Consider the following 18742-nt stretch of genomic DNA (forward strand, 5'->3'; position numbering starts at 1 on the left):
ACGTTGCCAAGGTACAGCATCATTCTCATTCGATTTGTCTTCCACTAAAGACCTAAAAAAAATCCACAACTACATTCAAAATGTGCGTAGAAATTGCCCAATCTCAACAATACAAAAAAATGGATATCACCATCTCCCAGAAGAAAAGCTCCAGCAGCATGAAGAAGCTGTTTAAACAAATCTTCAAATCAAGGAAAACTGTTGCTGACTCCTCTGAATCATTGGAAAATAGCCGCAATGCCAGCCTAGAATCATCAATGGAATCCTTTGAAAATGACATCAATGAATCCTTTGAGAAAGAGGAGGAATTCGACTACACCACCACAGTGCCTGTACACTTTGTTCGCACAGAACAGGGTACCTACTTTTGGACCTCTGCTGCATATATGCAAGATCGTTGGGCCCAAGCTTAGATTTCATTACAGCATGAAAGTGAAATCATCTGCAGAAGTCGTACCTGGCCAAAAAAAATGCCTTCAACTGTTATACAAACGTACAACAACAAGCTTTATAAAAACACTGTGATAATTTAAGACAACGCAATATTTTCCAAGAAAATAATTTATTTATAAGAAAAAAAATAAAAATGAAAACAAAATATAATTTTAAAAATTGTTTAAACATAATTTAATATGAGACTTTTCAATTGGGTTAATGGAGGGGATTTATGGGTATAATTGCCACGTCGTCAAAATTGATTTGACACAAACCACCTGAGATATTTACTATTTTTCGGAGATATATCACAGCCTAAGTCTGTGAAGTTCTATTTTCAGCTATGGCAAGCAATTCCTTAAGGAAGAATACAAATTTTAAATTTAGTTAATGAATGGTTATATTTAAATCATCGGCATATACAAATTGATCGCCCTCAGACATTTCAGGTGATTTTGTTAGGTTAACATATATTAGAGTTATATCCACACTTCTAAAATGTCTTATTTGGCAAAAAAGGTCCAACAATTGTTATTGGAACGGGATAATATTAACATATTGCTTTAAATGTCCCGATCTAAAATACTTCACGAAACATTTTACTAAAACATGTCTGAGCACAAATTTCTCGTGCCAGACGTTTCAAGTGACTTTGGTAGAAAACACCCAACAATTTTTATTAAAACTTCATAATATGCTTATATTTTCTCATATTAATGTCCCGATCTTAAATATTCCGCCAAACATTTCTGAACAAGAAAATCGTATTTCAGGACAAACCACCATCAAAATTAGAAACAACAACAAACAATTGTGGATATGAGGTACAGATGTACCTACTACAATACAAAACTTCATTCGAGTTGACAGAAAATTTAATATGTTAATTCCGATACACTCACTAAAAATACTGTTATATATGTACCTTATCATAAACTGTAAGGCATACAGCATGAAATTGTACGAAGTATAATTCAAACGTTTGGGCTTTGGCAGATCAGACCTATTGGTATGAATCTCTGAATATACCAATCAATCGCTTTCATTACCAGGATACTGAATCTGAGCCGCTCTTCGTCACTCATTGTTATAGGCTTCAGTGTGGAATTGTAATTGGATAAGCTAATATCCAAGACCTCTCTGACTTGATACACGAAAATTAGCTTAGAAGTCTCAATTGATATCGAATGGTTCCTTAAAATCCTTTAATGATTGATCCCATATAAATTAATATATCAACGTCTTAGTATATGCCCGTCCAACGGATGTGAACCAATATTAGACAATTCTAAAAACAGAAGCCATATGTCTTTCTCTTCTTCAGAACCCCAAGCAATAACCCAATACCAAATGAAAAGTCTCTTCAAATTCTGTTTTAAAAATTTGTAAAATTATATTTTATATTCATTTTTTGTTTTTTCTTATAAATAAACTATTTTCTTGGAAAATATTGCGTTTTCTTAGATTATCACAGTGTTTTTTTATAAAGAAGAAGACTTCTGCAGAGGATTTCACTTTCATGTTGTAATGAAATCTAAGCTTGAGCCCAACGATCTTGCATATAGGCAGCAGAGGTCCAAAAGTAGGTACCATGTTCGGTGCGAACAAAGTGTACAGGCACTGTGGTGGTGTAATCAAATTCCTCCTCTTTCTCGTAGGATTCATTGATGTCATTTTCAAAGGATTCCATTGATGATTCTAGACTGGCATTACGGCTATTTTCCAAAGATTCAGAGGAGTCAGCAACAGTTTTCTTTGATTTGAAGACTTGTTTGAACAGCTTCTTCATGCTGGAGCTTTTCTTTTGGGAGATGGTGATATCCATTTTGTTGTATTGTTGAGTTTGTGTAATTTCTACGCACATTTTGAATGTTGTTGTGGAGTTTTTTTAGGTCTTTAGTGGAAGACAAATCAAATGAGAATGATGCTGTATCCTGGCAGCGTTTGGTCTTTTATACCCTCAGCAAGGTTGGAAAGGACATGCAGGTAAATAAAAATCTACCAGCTCCTGAACAATAGACACTGTTTATCTATTGTTTTAGATCTACCTTTTTGATCGTGGGAATGTCTAATGAAACTAGAAAATTTCTATAAAACATTTAAAACAATAGAGATTAGGTCCTCTATGTTTGTTGTTGCTTTTTGGCTTCTAAAGTGTTAGTTTTGCACGTGTGCAGGAATAATTTTAGTTTACCAGGACAACCAAAATACCAATACAAAAGGAATGAAAGTATGGTTTCGAAATGATTCCCACGCAATAGTGGCAATAGGAAAAATTAGCTAAACTATGGTTAATTGGTGTGTGATGTATAATATGGAACAATGTAATGTGATTGAAAAATTGGAAAAACTTGAATAAAAACGATTTACCCAAGTGTGAATCTTGCTCGTGCCCTAAGTAAAATATGTTTAAATACAAGACATACGAACACAATAAGAATATCTTTAAGTTCCCGAAATCATTCCCACGCAACAATTACAATAGGAATTTGTTGAGTATTTTGTGTTCCTAGTAACACCCAGGGTATATTTTCTTATTAATAATCATATTTATGAAGATGGGTGGATGAGATATTTGAATTTAAGGAAAAAATGATAGATTCATATAGTACTCGTGCCACTTCGTTGCTGTTTATTATTGAAATAATTTAGAAGGGCGTTGTTGTGATTAATTTATTTTTAATATCACTAATATTTTCTTCACCTGTGCGTATTTTTTTTTAATATTAAAAATTTCGGTTGAGTTTCTACCACCCAAAAATCTGGCCCAATAAAAAAAAAGAACTTGCCTTTTGGGGAATTTTAACAAGAAAAATGTGTCAGACGGTGTTGCCGGCAAAGATCACTGACTTGAGAAATCTCTTGTTCAATAATCTTGGGCACCCTCTGCAGAATTTTTTAGCAATTGGAAAAAATGAATATAACTTATGATATCCCCTGACTCTTCGAAAGCATTGCCAGTTAAAGGCGTTAATGATTTGTATATTTAAAGAATCAAGGAATTCGATATCCTTGATCAATAATAATGGACAATAAAATTAATAAATTGTGAGTTATCTATAATGGGTTAATATTAAAATACAGAAAGAACATATGTTTAAGAACTTCTGAAGTTTATAGAACACCGGCAACTATATCCTACAATTTTGACACGCATTGAAGCCTTACACTTGACTCCAATGACGAATGAATGGCATGCTATTCGAATAGGAATCACTATAACCTTCAATACAAAAAATACTAAACAAAAGAAATTAAAGACACAAGTGTAGTGATTATGTGGATAGACAGTCAAACAATTTTATATTTAAGGATATGCCGTCAAATCATTTACTTTCCCTACATCATTCATAACAACTTCAAATACCATCTTAATGTCTCCTAAACAACAATGAATCCCTAAAGTGGCACGAGCTTCGTTTCGCCTTCTTAAAATACAAAGTTTGTTTGAGGGCAGTAACACCAAACAAATTTTCAAAATAATCAGAATAATACTTAACTGTCTGAACGATACCCAGAACATAACCAAATCCTGAATTTTATTGCAACTTTTTACTATTATCAACTATGCGTGGGAAACATTTCTAAACCTTACTTGCATTCTTATTGTATTGGAATTTGTATGATCTATTCCCTCCCTGCACACGTGTGCACGTAACACGTTAGATAGCAAAAACAACAAACGTAAAAAGGACCTAATCCCTATTGTTTTAATGATTCAACAAAATTTTAGAGTTTCACTAGACATTCCCACGATCAGAAAGGTACATTCTAAACAATAGATAAGCAGTGGCTATTGTTCAGAAGCTGGTAGATTTTCATTTACCTGCATATCCTTTCCAACCTTGCTGAGAGTATAAAAGACCAAACGATGCCAAGGTACAGCATCATTCTCATTCGATTTGTCTTCCACTAAAGACTCACAAACATCTCCCAAAAAAACATTCAAAATGTGCGTAGAAATTACCCAAACTCAACAATACAACAAAATGGATATCACCATCTCCCAGAAGAAAAGCTCCACCGCCAGCATGAAGAAGCTGTTTAAACAAATCTTCAAATCCAAGAAAACTGTTGCTGACTCCTCGGAATCTTTGGAAAATAGCCGCAATGCCAGTCTAGAATCATCAATGGAATCCTTTGAAAATGACATCAATGAATCCTACGAGAAAGAGGAAGAATTTGATTACACCACCACTGTTCCCGTACACTTTGTCCGCACCGAACATGGTACCTACTTTTGGACCTCAGCTGCCTATATGCAAGACCGTTGGGCCCAAGCTTAGATTTCAACTCAAAATGAAAGTGAAATCATCTGCAGAAGTCTTCCAAGAAAATGCCTTCATCTGTTATACAAACGTATAACAACAAGCTTTATAAAACACTGTGATAATTTAAGAAAATGCAATATTTTCCAAGAAAATTATTTATTTATAAGAAAAAAATGAAAACAAAATATATTTTTACAAAATTTTAAAAACTTAATTTGATATGAGACTTCATTTGGAATTGGGTTGTTGAATGGGGTTCTGAACAAGAATAAAAATGCGGCTTCGGTTTTAGAATTGTCTTATATTGGTCGCCATCAATGGGACAGCCATAGTTCTAGTCTATGTTTAGTATATATCTATATGTTGATATATTAATATATTTGTTAGGAAACTATCATAAAATGTTAAAAAAAACTACTCAGATTTTCATGTGTCAAAATAAAGACGTCTTGGATATTAGCTTATCCAGTTACAATTCCACTCTGAAGCCTATAATAATGAGTGACGAAGAGCGGCTCAGATTCAGTATCCTGGTAATGAAAGCGATTGATGGGTATATTCAGAGATTCATACCGATTGGTCTGATCTGCCATAGCCCAAACATTTGAATTAAAATCCATGCAATTTCAAGCTGTATGCTTTACAGTTTATAATAAGGGACATATGCAACAGTATTTTTAGTGAGTGTATCGAAATTACGATATTAAATTTTCTGTCAACTCGAATGAAGTTTTGTATTGTAGTAGCTACATTTGTAGCTCATATCCGTAATATCCCTAATTGTTCGGTTTTTCGTGCTCAGAAAGGTTTCATGGAATATTTAAGATCGGGACATTAAAAAAATATTAGAATATGATGATTTTTAATAAAAAAAATTGTTGGGTCTTTTCTGTCAATAACTAAAATATATGTTAACCTCCAAATTCTCTTGAAACGTCTGGCGCGATAAATTTGTGCCCAGAAATGTTTTAGTAAAATGTTTCGTGGAGTATTTTAGATCTCGTTTCAACAATTGTTGGATATTTTCTGCAAAATAAGATATTTAAAGAAGTGCGGATATAACTGTAACATATGTTAACCTCGCAAAATCACCTGAAACGTCGGAGGGCGGTAAATTTGTATATGCTGATGATTAAAACCGATTATATGGGTTTTGAAACCAATTAAATTTGAATTCGTTATTATTCGTTATGGAATTGCTTCCTATAGCTCAATATAGAACTTCGCAGACTTAGGCTGCAATATATCTCCGAATAATAGTAAATATCTCATGCGGTTTGTGGTAGCCAAAATCAATTTTGAAGTTGTGCCAATTATACCCATAAATTCCCTCCATTAACCCAATTCCCAAATTAAAAAGCTTTAAATAAAATTAAGTTTTAAAAATTTGTAAAAATATATTTTCATTTTTCGTTTTTTTTCTTATAAATAAATTATTTTCTTGGAAAATATTGCGTTTTCTTAAACTATCACAGTGTTTTTATAAAGCTTCTTGTTGTACGTTTGTATAACAGATGAAGGCATTTTCTTGGCCAGGTACGACTTCTGCAGATGATTTCACTTTCATGTTGTAATAAAATCTAAGCTTTGGCCCAACGATCTTGCATGTAGGCAGCAGAGGTCCAAAAGTAGGTACCCTGTTCGGTGCGAACAAAGTGTACAGGCACTGTGGTGGTGTAATCAAATTCCTCCTCTTTCTCGTAGGATTCATTGATGTCATTTTCAAAGGATTCCATTGATGATTCTAGACTGGCATTGCGGCTATTTTCCAAAGATTCCGAGGAGTCAGCAAAAGTTTTCTTGGATTTGAAGATTTGTTTAAACAGCTTCTTCATGCTGTTGGAGCTTTTCTTTTGAGAGATGGTGATATCCATTTTGTTGTATTGTTGGGTTTGTTTAATTTCTACGCACATTTTGAATGTTTTTGGGAGATGTTTGTGAGTCTTTAGTGGAAGACAAATCGAAGGAGAATGATGCTGTATCTTGGCTGCGTTTGGTCTTTTATACTCTCAGCTAGGTGGGAAAGGACATGCAGGTAAATGAAAATCTACCAGCTCCGAGACAATAGACACTGGTTATCTATTGTTTGAGGTGTACCTTTCTGATCGTGGGAATGTCTAGTGAAACAAAAAATTTTCTATAAACCATTAAAAACAATAGGGATTGGTCCCTTTTAAATTTGTTGTTGTTTTTGGTTTCTAACGTGTTACGTGCACACGTGTGCCAACACACAGTAAGAATGCAAGTAAGGTTTCGAAATGTTTCCCACGCAGCAATGACAATAGGAATGCAGCCATAGACTTCATAAACTGTTTAGTTTATGTCATAGTTTTGATGATACATTTTTATTTTGGTTTTTTGAACGAGCCTTAACAAACTTTGTTGCTTTGGTAGGCCAAACGAAGCTAGTGCTACTTTAAGGATCTCATCATTATTTAGAAAACAATTTAGATGGTATTTGAAGTTCTTATGAATGGCGTAAGAAAATAAATTTGTTCGAAAGGGGGCTGTCCTTATCAATTCAATGGTAGTTCAAGACACTGTCTATTTATCATCCAACTTGTGTCTTTGATTTCGTTTGTGTGGTATTCTGTGTATTGAATTTTATAATAATTCTTATTCGACGACTATTGATGTCGTTGATCTTTTGGAGTCAAGTGTAAGGCTTCAATATGTGTGTCAAGGTTGAATGAAGTAACTGTAAGAAGAACAATGACTTCAGAGAAGGAGAGGGAGAGTACAGGGTTAGAAATGAAAATCAATGTGTGAAGATGAATAGGCTGATTCACTTCTAATAAGACTAGAAGTTTGATATAAAATTTATGTGTTTTCAAAATTATGTTCTTTGTTGGCGAGGTACCACAGGGTGTTGCTGATAGGCCTACTATGCAGGCTTTATCTAATTTAAATAAAAATATGGAATCAAAGCTGATACTCCGATTGCATGGAATTATATAATGTGTGAAACGGAAATTGTATAAAAAAAGATTTGGGGTCAATTAAACTTATCCGATATTTGTTGGGGAAAAAGAAATTCATTATTACCAAGCTCCCGAAGTTTCTGGCGAGTAACAACTGTAGATGTGTGGGGCCTAACGTTGTCCTGGTAGAACACGACACCTCACCTGTTGGCCAATTCTGGCCGTTTCTGGTTATCGTATGTGATCCATTTCTCATCTCCAGTGACAATCGCTTCGCAGATAGAAATTCAATCCATCCTATTTTTTTCTGTTAATTGGTGTGGCACCCAAATATCGAGCTACTTTTTGAATCCAGCTTTATTACGATGTTATGACTGCTAACATGCCGGTCAACTTCGACCATTTCTCCGATTTTATAGACATTTTCGACGACCGGCCTAATGGATTTATTTTTCCCCAACTTAATATGTACCTTATACAGCCGTAAAATTGAGAGTTTAAAAATACAAATGATATATTTCTGATACCACTTGAAAAATTATTCTTAAAAATTCACGCTTATGCCTCTGATATAGCCATTCTCCATCTTCGACGAAATTGCTTACTCCCTTCGAGAGATATCGTGTGCACCACTCGCCTAGACAGACGGACGGGTATTTGTAAGTCTACCCCAAATTGTCTGAAACGGATTTTGTCCAAAGAAAAAAGGGGTCTAACACTAATATTTCGATAAGGCACATTTTTGTCGTACATTTAAATATTTAGATACTATCATTAGACATTAGGCTCAGGGTATAAAAATGCATGCTTTAGGTTCGGTTAGATGTAGAAAACTTATTTCTAAAAATCCACGCTTATCGGTCTAAGATAGATTGACAAATATTCTTAAAAAAAAACTACAAATTTGAGTCTGATATTTTTATATATTTTATCTTTGCAACACATTTTGGCCTTCCAAAAATTAAGCTCGTGTCACCTCGCGCTCAACACACGACTATGTGTCATACATTCAAATACAACATTCCATAACTTGTGTTCTAGAAACCCCTCACAAACGACTCATGAACAGGAACGATCACGCTTCACAAGTGATTCTCTAAACACCCATCAATATTTAGATACCATCATTAGACATTAGGCTCAGTGTATAAAAATTCATGCTTTAGGTTCGGTTAGATGTAGAAAACTTATTTCTAAAAATCCATGCTTATCGGTCTTGACAAATATTCTTTAAAAAAACTACAAATTTGAGTCTGATATTTTTATATATTTTATCTTTGCAACACATTTTGGCCTTCCAAAAATTAAGCTCGTGTCACCTCGCGCTTAACACACGACTATGTGTCATACATTAAAATACAACATTCCATAACGTGTGTTCTAGAAACCCCTCACAAATGACTCATGAGCAGGAACGATCACGCTTCACAAGTGATACTCTAAACACACACACTCTAAACAACAAAAATCAACCCCCACTTGTACAATTAAGGTTCTATCCAATTGCGTGGGAAACATTTCGAAAAATCGCAACACATAAGTCCTTTTGTAATGGAATCCCAAAAATATTCTAAACAAACACAACAAGCATGCTAACACATAACCTCAGACACTAGAAGACAACAACAACTACAACGGTAATAAAAAGGATCACAAATTATTTGTCTGATTGATGATTATTTTTTGTTAGATTTCACTGATCGTTCTCACGATCAGAAAGGTAGCAAATCAAACAAAGGACAGACAGACTATTGTTTTAGGAGCTGGTAGTATTTCAACTACCTGCATGTGATACTATTTTCCCCAAAATTCCCTTAGCAAGCATCCTAAGGGATGAAAATGTAAAAAAAATGCAGCAAGTACAGCATCATTCTTATAACATTCCACTACACAGCTCATAATATATACGTAGAAATTACACCCTCTACAATACAACAAATGGGTATCCATCAACAAAAAACAGAACAGGACATTTGATCATTTGCGATCGAAGACGACAATGCCACCTATCGCCAATAACACATAAAATTACTTTTTTGGTTTGGATCTCTGCTAAGTTATATCTGATCTGCTTAGCTAGGAAAGAAACCTATAAAAAATATAAATTAAAATAGTTCTGATACTGATTAAAGATCCACTCTTATGGCTCAGATACTACTTAAAAAAAATTAAATGAAATTACGATCACATGGATCTAATACTCCAAAATCCACTAATATGACTCTGAAATTGGTTGGAAAATAATCTTTAAAAAATCCACACTTAAGGATCTGATACTGCGGTTAAAAAATATTCTGAAAAAGTACTCTTGGAAAAAATAATTTTAAAAATGCAGGCTTATGGATCTGATAAATTTGATTTTAAATTTGATTTTAATTAAATCTATGGTTAAAAAAATATTCTTTAAAAAATGTATCTGATTAGCTTGGAAAAAAATATTGTGTAAAAAAATGCAAGCTTAAAAAATCAAAATTCAAAAACAACCCTTATGGATCTGCTAATTATTCTTAAACAATCATCGCTTATGGATTTGATACAATTTAAAAAAATATATTCTTTATAAAACACTCGCTTCTGGATCAGAAAAAAATCCCTAAAAATCAAAGCTTATGGATTTGACACTGCTTGAAAATTTTCTTTAAAGGCTCTGACAGGTGTTGAAACAAATATAGGTATGATGACTACCAAAAAAATGTTTATAAAACTCGCGACTCAAAAGTCAAATTGTCATGTATTTTAAAAAATATACAAATATATCATACAAAATATATCATGGATATATGTATACAGAATATGTAGTTTTCCCCGATTCCCAATAAATAATAAAAAATCTCAAGATTATGTTTAAATTGTTTAAAAATGTATATTTTGTTTTCATTTTTGTTTTTCTTATAAATAAATTATTTTCTTTGAAAATATTGCAGGTTTTTTTCTCTAAATTATCACAGTTTCTTTTATAAAGCTTTGTTGTACATTTTGTATCTTTATAGGATGGTGGAAGTTTTCAGCATTTAAGCTTGAGCCCAACGATCTTGCATATAGGCAGGAACGAAGTCTGCAGCTGAGGTCCAAAAGTAGGTACCCTGTTCGGTGCGAACAAAGTGAACAGGCACTGTGGTGGTGTAATCAAATTCCTCCTCTTTTTCGTAGGATTCATTGATGTCATTTTCATAGGATTCCATTGATGATTCTAGGCTGGCATTGCGGCTATTTTCCAAAGATTCAAAGGATGAGACATCAGTGGCAGCAACCGATTTCTTGGATTTGAAGATTTGTTTGAACAGCTTCTTCATGCTGGAGCCTTTCTTCTGGGAGAAGGTGACAGTCATTTTGTTGTATTGTTGAGTTTGGGCAATTTCCACGCACATTTTGAATGTTTTTGTGAGGTTGTTTAGGTCTTTAGTGGAAGACAAATTAAATGAGAATGATGCTGTACCTCTGGAGCGTTTGGCCTTTTATACTCTCAGCAAGGTTGAAAAGGACATGCAGGTAAATGAAAATCTACCAGCTCCTAGACAATAGTTAGTGTTTATCTATTGTTCTCGGTGTTTGGTTTACCTTTTTTCAAATCGTGGGAATGTCTAGTGAAAATTTATTTTTTGAGCATCCAAAATCCTGATAAGAATCCTTAATGTTGTATTTGCTTTTTTGTGTGTTCAAAAATTGTGCACGTGCAAAGGTTTCCCATAGAACATTAAAATACCTTTACATTACAAATCGAAATGTAATTTTGTAAAATGTTTCCCACGACCTGTGACTCTAGTAAAAATAACGATTAAATAGAGTAGTGTTATGATGGTAGATGATTATTGGTATGGATGCTGTGGGAAAGTATTTTTTATTCGACAAACTTTCTTCAATGAGAGTTATTCCAATAGTTAAGAATAAAAAACCAAGAAATGTTTTTGTATACATTTAGACTCGTGCCTTAAGTACGATCATTGAAAAATGACGGAACAATCATGGGGGGTTTGAAGCATCAAAATTGATTTCATTGTTCCTTACAAGAACAAAAATGAACACTGTGATATCTTTTATATAAAAGAAATTTGTTGAGAACATTTTCGTTTCGCACTCTTCAATTAAGATGTGAAACCCATTTATGTAATGATTACTGGGCGCACGACACAATAGAAACACATGATAAATTTCTCAAAGAACAATTGATAAAAAATGTTTGATTGATATTTTAGGTAGTGAAAGCTATCTATATTCAATGAATTGGTTCATAATTCGGTCAGACATGTCGGAAAACTCAATAAAAAAGAATAATGAACAAATTCCTTATAATGTAAACAATAAATCGGGCGGCGAAATTGGTTGTAACCAGATATCAAAAAAGGACAGGACTTTTGACTAAAGGACTTCTCAAACTTTAAACCCGTTTTTCTCTTTTGCGAATGGCGGGCACGATAACTCAAAAATTAATAACCCAATCGATTCCAAATTTTTACACGTTTCTCTGTGAGTGTATAGCTATCGCATAAACTAGGATAAAGCTAATCGGTAAAGATCTTCCTTATTTTTTAACATGGTTTTTGGTAAAAAATCGGCGATTTTCCAAAAATATTTTTTTAAAGGTCCGCCATTTTGTTAATTTTAGAGCGAAGTCAATAATCCTAGTTCATACGAGAGCCAGACATGTACTCTTTCTAACACCGTTGGAATTTTCGGATTTCGATGTTCCAGTGAGGAGTTACCATGCCCGCCATCAAAAATAAGAACTTTTCTTTAATTACAAAAAACAACAACAAACATTTTTTGTAAATTATTTTTCATCTCTTTTAAATCTTCAAATATATATGTGCAAAGTTACAAACCTTAACAAGCATTGGTATTGATTTACCAGCCCATTGAAAATCTTGAAAAATTAAAATCGAAAATGGGTAAAGCATATGTGAAATGACCATTTCAAAAGAACGACGAAGATAAATTAGCCTGGATTTTGTTGGCGAAATATTCTTAGTTGTTTTCATGGGACGTGGAATGGATTTGACTTTAACATTACTTTAACATGCCCTAACAGTTAAAATTTCTGCACTAATTTCATTATTACGACCCGACAAAGTACTTTACGATGACCAAAAATGTCTATTTTTTTTAATGTGATTGCAATAAATAGCTTACTATACCCAAAAGAGGAGTCACATTTGCATAATGAACTGATTGTGTGCCAGTCAAAACACTTCCACCGAGTATAGTCTGTAGCCTTTTATTTTTGAATATGCATTGTACTAACACGTGTTCAGGTTTTAAGCTTGTAGGATGATCTTTCCAGAAATGGTATTCAATAATCTCGTGTTCATTTTGTGTAGCACTTGCTATTTAGATTAAATTCGAAAGGTATTTTCGTAGTACGTTTCTATACAAACAAACACAAGTGTGTTAAATAAAATAAAACACTAAGCATGTTCGACCTTGCATACTCCTACTGTTTCAAATCGACCCCATGCTTACAGCACGAGTAAAGTGTTTTCCGTAAAGGCAACAAAAACAAAAATTAAGAAGGTTCCCTAATGATTATGCCAAATGAGGTTTAGCTCCTTAACCTCTTCGTCACAACGAAACACGTGCATTTGAAAACTATTGCTAAAGAATATCCTAGCCGTGGGAAACTGTGATATTTTTTAGTTTTTATTGAAAATGAATTTTGGTATTTACCTGGAAAAACCTTTGCACATGCACAACAAAAGAAAATTGTTTCAAAAAACAACAACAATTAGTGTATTTCAAATCCTTATCTTCAAAATAGTTGCTGAGAAATATTTATTTTCCACTAGACGTTCCCATGATTCGAAAAAGGTAAACCAAACAACAAGAACAATAGATAAACACTAACTATTGTCTAGGGGCTGGTAGATTTTCATTTACCTGTAAGTCCTTTTCAACCTTGCTGAGAGTATAAAAGACCAAACTCTCCAGAGGTACAGCATCATTCACATTTGATTTGTCTTCCATTAAAGACCTACAAGAAAAACTCACAAAAACATTCAAAATGTGCGTAGAAATTACACAAACTCAACAATACAACAAAATGGATATCACCATTTCCCAGAAGAAAAGCTCCAGCAGCATGAAGAAGCTGTTTAAACAAATCTTCAAATCCAAGAAATCTGTTGCTGCCACTGATGACTCATCCTTTGAATCTTTGGAAAATAGCCGCAATGCCAGTCTAGAATCATCAATGGAATCATATGAAAATGACATCAATGAATCCTACGAAAAAGAGGAGGAATTTGATTACACCACCACAGTGCCTGTTCACTTCATTCGCACCGAGCAGGGTACCTACTTTTGGACCTCAGCTGCTGACTTCGTTCCTGCCTATATGCAAGACCGTTGGGCTCAAGCTTAAATGCTGAAAACTTCCGTCATCCTATAAAGATGTCTTCCATTACTACGAAAAATTGAAACTGTTATACAAAACAAAGCTTTATAAAAGAAACTGTGATAATTTATAGAAAAAACTGCAATATTTTCAAAGAAAATATTTTATTTATAAGAAAAAAGAAAATATGAAAACAAAATATATAATTTTACAAATTTTAAACATAATCCTGAGATTTTTTATTATTTTGGGTATTTTTTATTTTGGGATAACTAAAGTATTTGGGAACTATATATGGGCAATATTGCCAATTTTTTAATATTCCATTTTCAAAAAATCAGCTTTTTTGTTTTTGTGGCACATCTATGATTTTTGGTACACATATAGAGAAAAATGTCCTGACTCCGAAACCGTTCGCGATCAAATTTTTGGTTGATGCGCGCAAAAGTTATCGAGGTTTTAATTTTGGGCATAAGAAAAAAATCTTAAAATTACGCCGTTTATTATATTGACCAAAAACGTTGATATATATCTTCCTCCGTAAAATAAGAATATGAATATATTATAATAATCACGATAAAGTTGCAAATATTCGCGAAATATGAGAAAAATAAAAAAAATATAGCAGATTACATCAATATTTTCATTATATTAATGACATACACACACCTAAAAAATAATTTAAAAATATCTACATAATCTAAACACCATGATGAATCAAATGATATCAAAATCACACAAGTCCGAGTAGCGGTTTCTAAATCACAGCGACAACAAAACAAGATATTGAGGAAAAATATTTGTTTTTGGTTCGAAAAAATAATGTCATCATATTTATTTTTTTAATTGTATACAAGAAATTTCAGAAAAAAATGTTGGGGTTATTCTGCTATTTTACCCGATTTTCGCCGAAAAATTGACATATATAATAATAATCACTTTTTGTGTATAAGTATACGCCTTGCGGATTATATCAAGACCCTTCCAATTAATCTTAGAATTCTATAAATAGGAATAAATCTTAAAATTAAATAATATTATGAAATGTACATTTTAAATTGCGTGTAAATCGCGTAATTCTCAAAATCATTTGATGCGCATGCGGTTTCCAGGAAGTACTGAAGTTTATCTTCCAATCCATATATATTTTACGAAATTTCATTTGACGGCTAAGATGTGCCACACGTTCCATTGAAGTACCCAAAAAATCGTAAAACGCGAATAATTTCCGAAAACTCCATATGCCATTAACGCGCATCCGATTTCGGTGTGCACCCTAAAAAAATATATCCATCTATACCGATTTCAATGTGGTCCATTAAGAACCATGGATGTGCCAGCTCACACTATTTTTGAGATAAATTGCGTCTAAATCGCGTAATTCTCAAAATCATTTGATGCGCATGCGGTTTCCAGGAAGTACTGAAGTTTATCTTCCAATCCATGCATATTTTGCGAAATTTCATTTGACGGCTAAGATGTGCCACACGTTGCATTGAAGTACCCAAAAAATCGTAAAACGCGAATAATTTCCAAAAACTCCATATGCCATTAACGCGCATCCGATTTCGGTGTGCACCCTAAAAAAATACATCGATCTATACCATTTCAATGTGGTCCATTAAGAACCATGGATGTGCCAGCAAAATCTATTTTTGAGATAAATTGCGTACATCTCTCTTTCGGCTGAAGTTTTTAAAGTTCTCTTTTCGAAAAAGATCAAAATCCATATGAGGTCATTTATTGAAGCGGAAATGATACACAGAAAACGCAAATAAATCCGCGATATTTTCAAAAACATTTTTTGCCAAATTTCGTGTTTTTGGAAGGCCAGTTCCCGCCGTTCTAATAGATGGATTTTCACGAAGAAGATTTTATATCATCCGAAACGTAAAAAACCTTATTGATCGCGGGTAGCCATATCATTCAGTTGACAGATCTAAAAATTTGGACCGAAAAATAGGTTTTTTAGAAATTTGATCGCACAAAATTCGCACCTTCGGATGAGTATTACTCTGAAGCTGTGCATACTACATACACAAAATACATATCAAATGACGCAGATTCGCGACTACAATAATCTTATGATCGATTTTTAGAAATTCCTGTTTGCATATTAAATCTAGAATTAAAATTAAAAAAACACTCAAAATCGAGCTTCAAAATGTCAGCATCATTTAAAGGTAGATGCAGTGAAAATTTTGAAAAATGATACATAAGGGTCGTAGTCCCCATTTTGTTGGCTTCTAGTTTTATTTTGACACGAAGACCGTGCAATGAGTGGCTTAGTCACAAATCGATAGAGAACATAAAAAAACTGGTTCGCCTCAACGTGTTTTTACACATTTTTTTACATTAAAGTAGACACAGCTTCCACCAAAATAAAGTTTGGAGGTCAATATCATGAGCAGTTTGCAACGACAGATCAATTAACCCAAAACTATTCACTTTTTTTCATATACTTAAGTAGTTCCCGAGTTATAAAGGGGTGAACCTCCGCTTCAGCTATGTTAAAAAATTGGCAATATTGCCCATATGTATACATGACAATATTTTTAAAATATATAAAAATGATGGCTATAATATTTTTAATGCGAGGACAAAAAGCTTGGATATTGTGATTTTTTCAAGAAGTTTGTAGCCACGGATCCATAGGAATATTTTTTTCAAAGAATATCTTTTTAAAAATGAGGAATATTTCTTCTAGCAGTTTCAGATCCATAACTGTGGATTTTAAGGAATAGTTTTTTTTAAAAATGCATCAGAACCCCAGCGTGGACTTTTAAAGAATATTTTTTTAAGCAGTATCAGATCCAAAATCGTGGCTATTTAACGAATATTTTTAAGCCATATCTGATCCAAAAGTGTGTCTTTATAAGGAATATATTTTTAAGCTGTATCAGTTCCATAAATTGAGAGTTTTAAGGAATATTTTTAAAGCAGTACCAATTCCATAACTGTGGATTTTTAAGGAATATTTTTTCAAGCAGTATCAGTTCTATAATTGTGGATTTTTAAGGAATATTTTCAAAGATGCATCAGACCCTCAAGCGTGGATTTTAATAAATATTCTTTCAAGCATTATAAGATCCAAAAGCGTGAATTTTTAACGAATATTTTTTTGAAGCAGCATCAGATCCATAAGTGGAGATCTTTAAGGAATATTTTTTAACCTGTATCTGATCCATAATCGTGAATTTTTAAGGAATATTTTTTCAAGCTGTATTAGATCCATAAGCGTGGATTTTTAAGGAATATTTTTTGAACCTGTATCAGACCCATAAGCGTCGTTTTAAAGAATGTTTGTTCAAGCTGTATCAGATCCGTTTCAAGTATCAGATCCTTAAGCCTGGATTTTTATACCCTACACAACTATGTTGTCAGGGTATTATAGCTTTGTGCAGCTCCAAAAGTTTGTAACGCCGCGAAATATTGGTCCTAGACCCACCTTTAAGTATACCGATCGTCATATCTCGACTAGCTGAGTCGATCTAGACATGTGTGTCCGTCCGTCCGTCCGTCCGTCTGTCCATTATAATTTGTAAACACGATACAGGCCACAGTTATGGACCAATCTTCACGAAATTTTGCATGTAGGATAGGTTCTGGCCAATGAAGACCCCTATTGGTTTGGGAAAGATCAGTTAATATTTAGAGGGCGAAATGGACCAAAAACTTTATTTTCGCCGTTTTTTCTGGTCGCTCCAGAGGCCGCAATTATGACCCAAACACCACGAATTTTTGCATGGAGAAGGGGATTGAGGCACAGAATAAGCATGCCTGTTTTGATTCTATAGCGTATATATTTACCCCTGAAGGACGTAGACCCGAGAAGTTGATATTATATCCAAGAGGAGTGGTTGACCTTTAAATTAATACCAATTATATTGTTGTATGTGCTCGGATGTGGTAGTTACACCTAAATATTTACAGGTATCTCTATATTCGTATATTATTTAGTAACCCATTATCACTCTAGAGATGAGGTTCCACTTACAACAACAACGCTTATAATTTTCGTTGATGATCAGATAATAATTTTTGAATGAAGTGGACCGAAAACTTAATTTTTGTGTTATTTTCGAGTCGATATATTTACCACAAATGAAAGCCGAACATCACAACACAACCCACGGTGAAGGGAATCTGGACAATAGCTGCACTGAATACTCGTAATATTCGGAGAATATGTCAGTGTAAGGAAGAGGTGCTGTTTACCTCTAATCGGGCATGAGGGTGCAAATATCACGAAATATTGCCAAGACTCGGAATAAACATCCACAGAAAGTTTAAGTTCCGTGGTAGTTGTGTAGGGTATCGTATGGTCGGCCCCGTCGACTATACTGCTCCGCTCACTGGTTTTAAGAATATTTTTGGATTTTTAAAGAATATTTTTCAAGTATCAGATCCTTAAGACTGGATTTTTTTAAGAATATTTTTGGATTTTTAAAGAATATTTGTTCAAGATCTATCAGACCCATAAGCGTAGACTTTTAACAAGTATTTTTCAAGGTCTATCGCTGCCATCAAAAAGGGTATTTTTCGGAGGTGACACAATCGTGAATTAAAAAAAACAAGGACTATTTGAGGCATTAGTGTGTACTTTCAACCAAATATTTCGTAGACTATTAGATCTATAAAATATATAAGAGCATACCTTGGCTCTTATTTTATAAAATATTTTAAAAATATTGTTCAAGGAACATAAGAGCAGTGAAAGGAAAAAATCAAAGACAATCAGAGCCATTCGCGTCAGAACATCTTATATTTTAAATCATATTTTTCAA

At 33.5% G+C, this 18742-nt stretch overlaps 7 protein-coding genes across 7 annotated transcripts in view; 4 read left to right on the plus strand and 3 right to left on the minus strand.

Annotated features, from left to right (window-relative positions):
• LOC133336064 (enhancer of split m7 protein) overlaps positions 1 to 18742 on the plus strand; it is a 378459-nt gene that overhangs the window by 153088 nt on the left and 206629 nt on the right. The window lies entirely within an intron of this gene.
• LOC133336098 (enhancer of split m4 protein-like) lies at positions 81 to 413 on the plus strand. The gene has a single exon (XM_061544396.1). It carries the CDS (start codon positions 81 to 83, stop codon positions 411 to 413), a length of 333 nt encoding a protein of 110 aa, XP_061400380.1.
• Positions 1970 to 2260, minus strand: LOC133336099 (enhancer of split m4 protein-like). Its single transcript, XM_061544397.1, has one exon. The coding sequence runs from the start codon at positions 2258 to 2260 to the stop codon at positions 1970 to 1972; it is 291 nt and encodes a 96-aa protein (XP_061400381.1).
• LOC133336100 (enhancer of split m4 protein-like) lies at positions 4386 to 4721 on the plus strand. The gene has a single exon (XM_061544398.1). It carries the CDS (start codon positions 4386 to 4388, stop codon positions 4719 to 4721), a length of 336 nt encoding a protein of 111 aa, XP_061400382.1.
• On the minus strand, positions 6287 to 6580 carry LOC133336101 (enhancer of split m4 protein-like). Its single transcript, XM_061544399.1, has one exon. The coding sequence runs from the start codon at positions 6578 to 6580 to the stop codon at positions 6287 to 6289; it is 294 nt and encodes a 97-aa protein (XP_061400383.1).
• Positions 10639 to 10995, minus strand: LOC133336102 (enhancer of split m4 protein-like). Its single transcript, XM_061544400.1, has one exon. It carries the CDS (start codon positions 10993 to 10995, stop codon positions 10639 to 10641), a length of 357 nt encoding a protein of 118 aa, XP_061400384.1.
• LOC133336103 (enhancer of split m4 protein-like) lies at positions 13662 to 13982 on the plus strand. The gene has a single exon (XM_061544401.1). The coding sequence runs from the start codon at positions 13662 to 13664 to the stop codon at positions 13980 to 13982; it is 321 nt and encodes a 106-aa protein (XP_061400385.1).

The sequence above is a fragment of the Musca vetustissima genome, unplaced genomic scaffold (genome assembly GCF_032173495.1).
Source record: "Musca vetustissima isolate MV318-11 ecotype Yass unplaced genomic scaffold, APGP_CSIRO_Mvet_v1 utg744, whole genome shotgun sequence".
Lineage (NCBI taxonomy): Eukaryota > Metazoa > Arthropoda > Insecta > Diptera > Muscidae > Musca > Musca vetustissima.

What these genes read in the sequence shown, in the direction of transcription:
- LOC133336103 (XM_061544401.1), top strand. Translation starts at nt 13,662, where the DNA reads ATGGATATCACCATTTCCCAGAAGAAAAGCTCCAGCAGCATGAAGAAG.
- LOC133336101 (XM_061544399.1), bottom strand. Translation starts at nt 6,580, where the DNA reads ATGGATATCACCATCTCTCAAAAGAAAAGCTCCAACAGCATGAAGAAG.
- LOC133336102 (XM_061544400.1), bottom strand. Translation starts at nt 10,995, where the DNA reads ATGTGCGTGGAAATTGCCCAAACTCAACAATACAACAAAATGACTGTC.
- LOC133336098 (XM_061544396.1), top strand. Translation starts at nt 81, where the DNA reads ATGTGCGTAGAAATTGCCCAATCTCAACAATACAAAAAAATGGATATC.
- LOC133336100 (XM_061544398.1), top strand. Translation starts at nt 4,386, where the DNA reads ATGTGCGTAGAAATTACCCAAACTCAACAATACAACAAAATGGATATC.
- LOC133336099 (XM_061544397.1), bottom strand. Translation starts at nt 2,260, where the DNA reads ATGGATATCACCATCTCCCAAAAGAAAAGCTCCAGCATGAAGAAGCTG.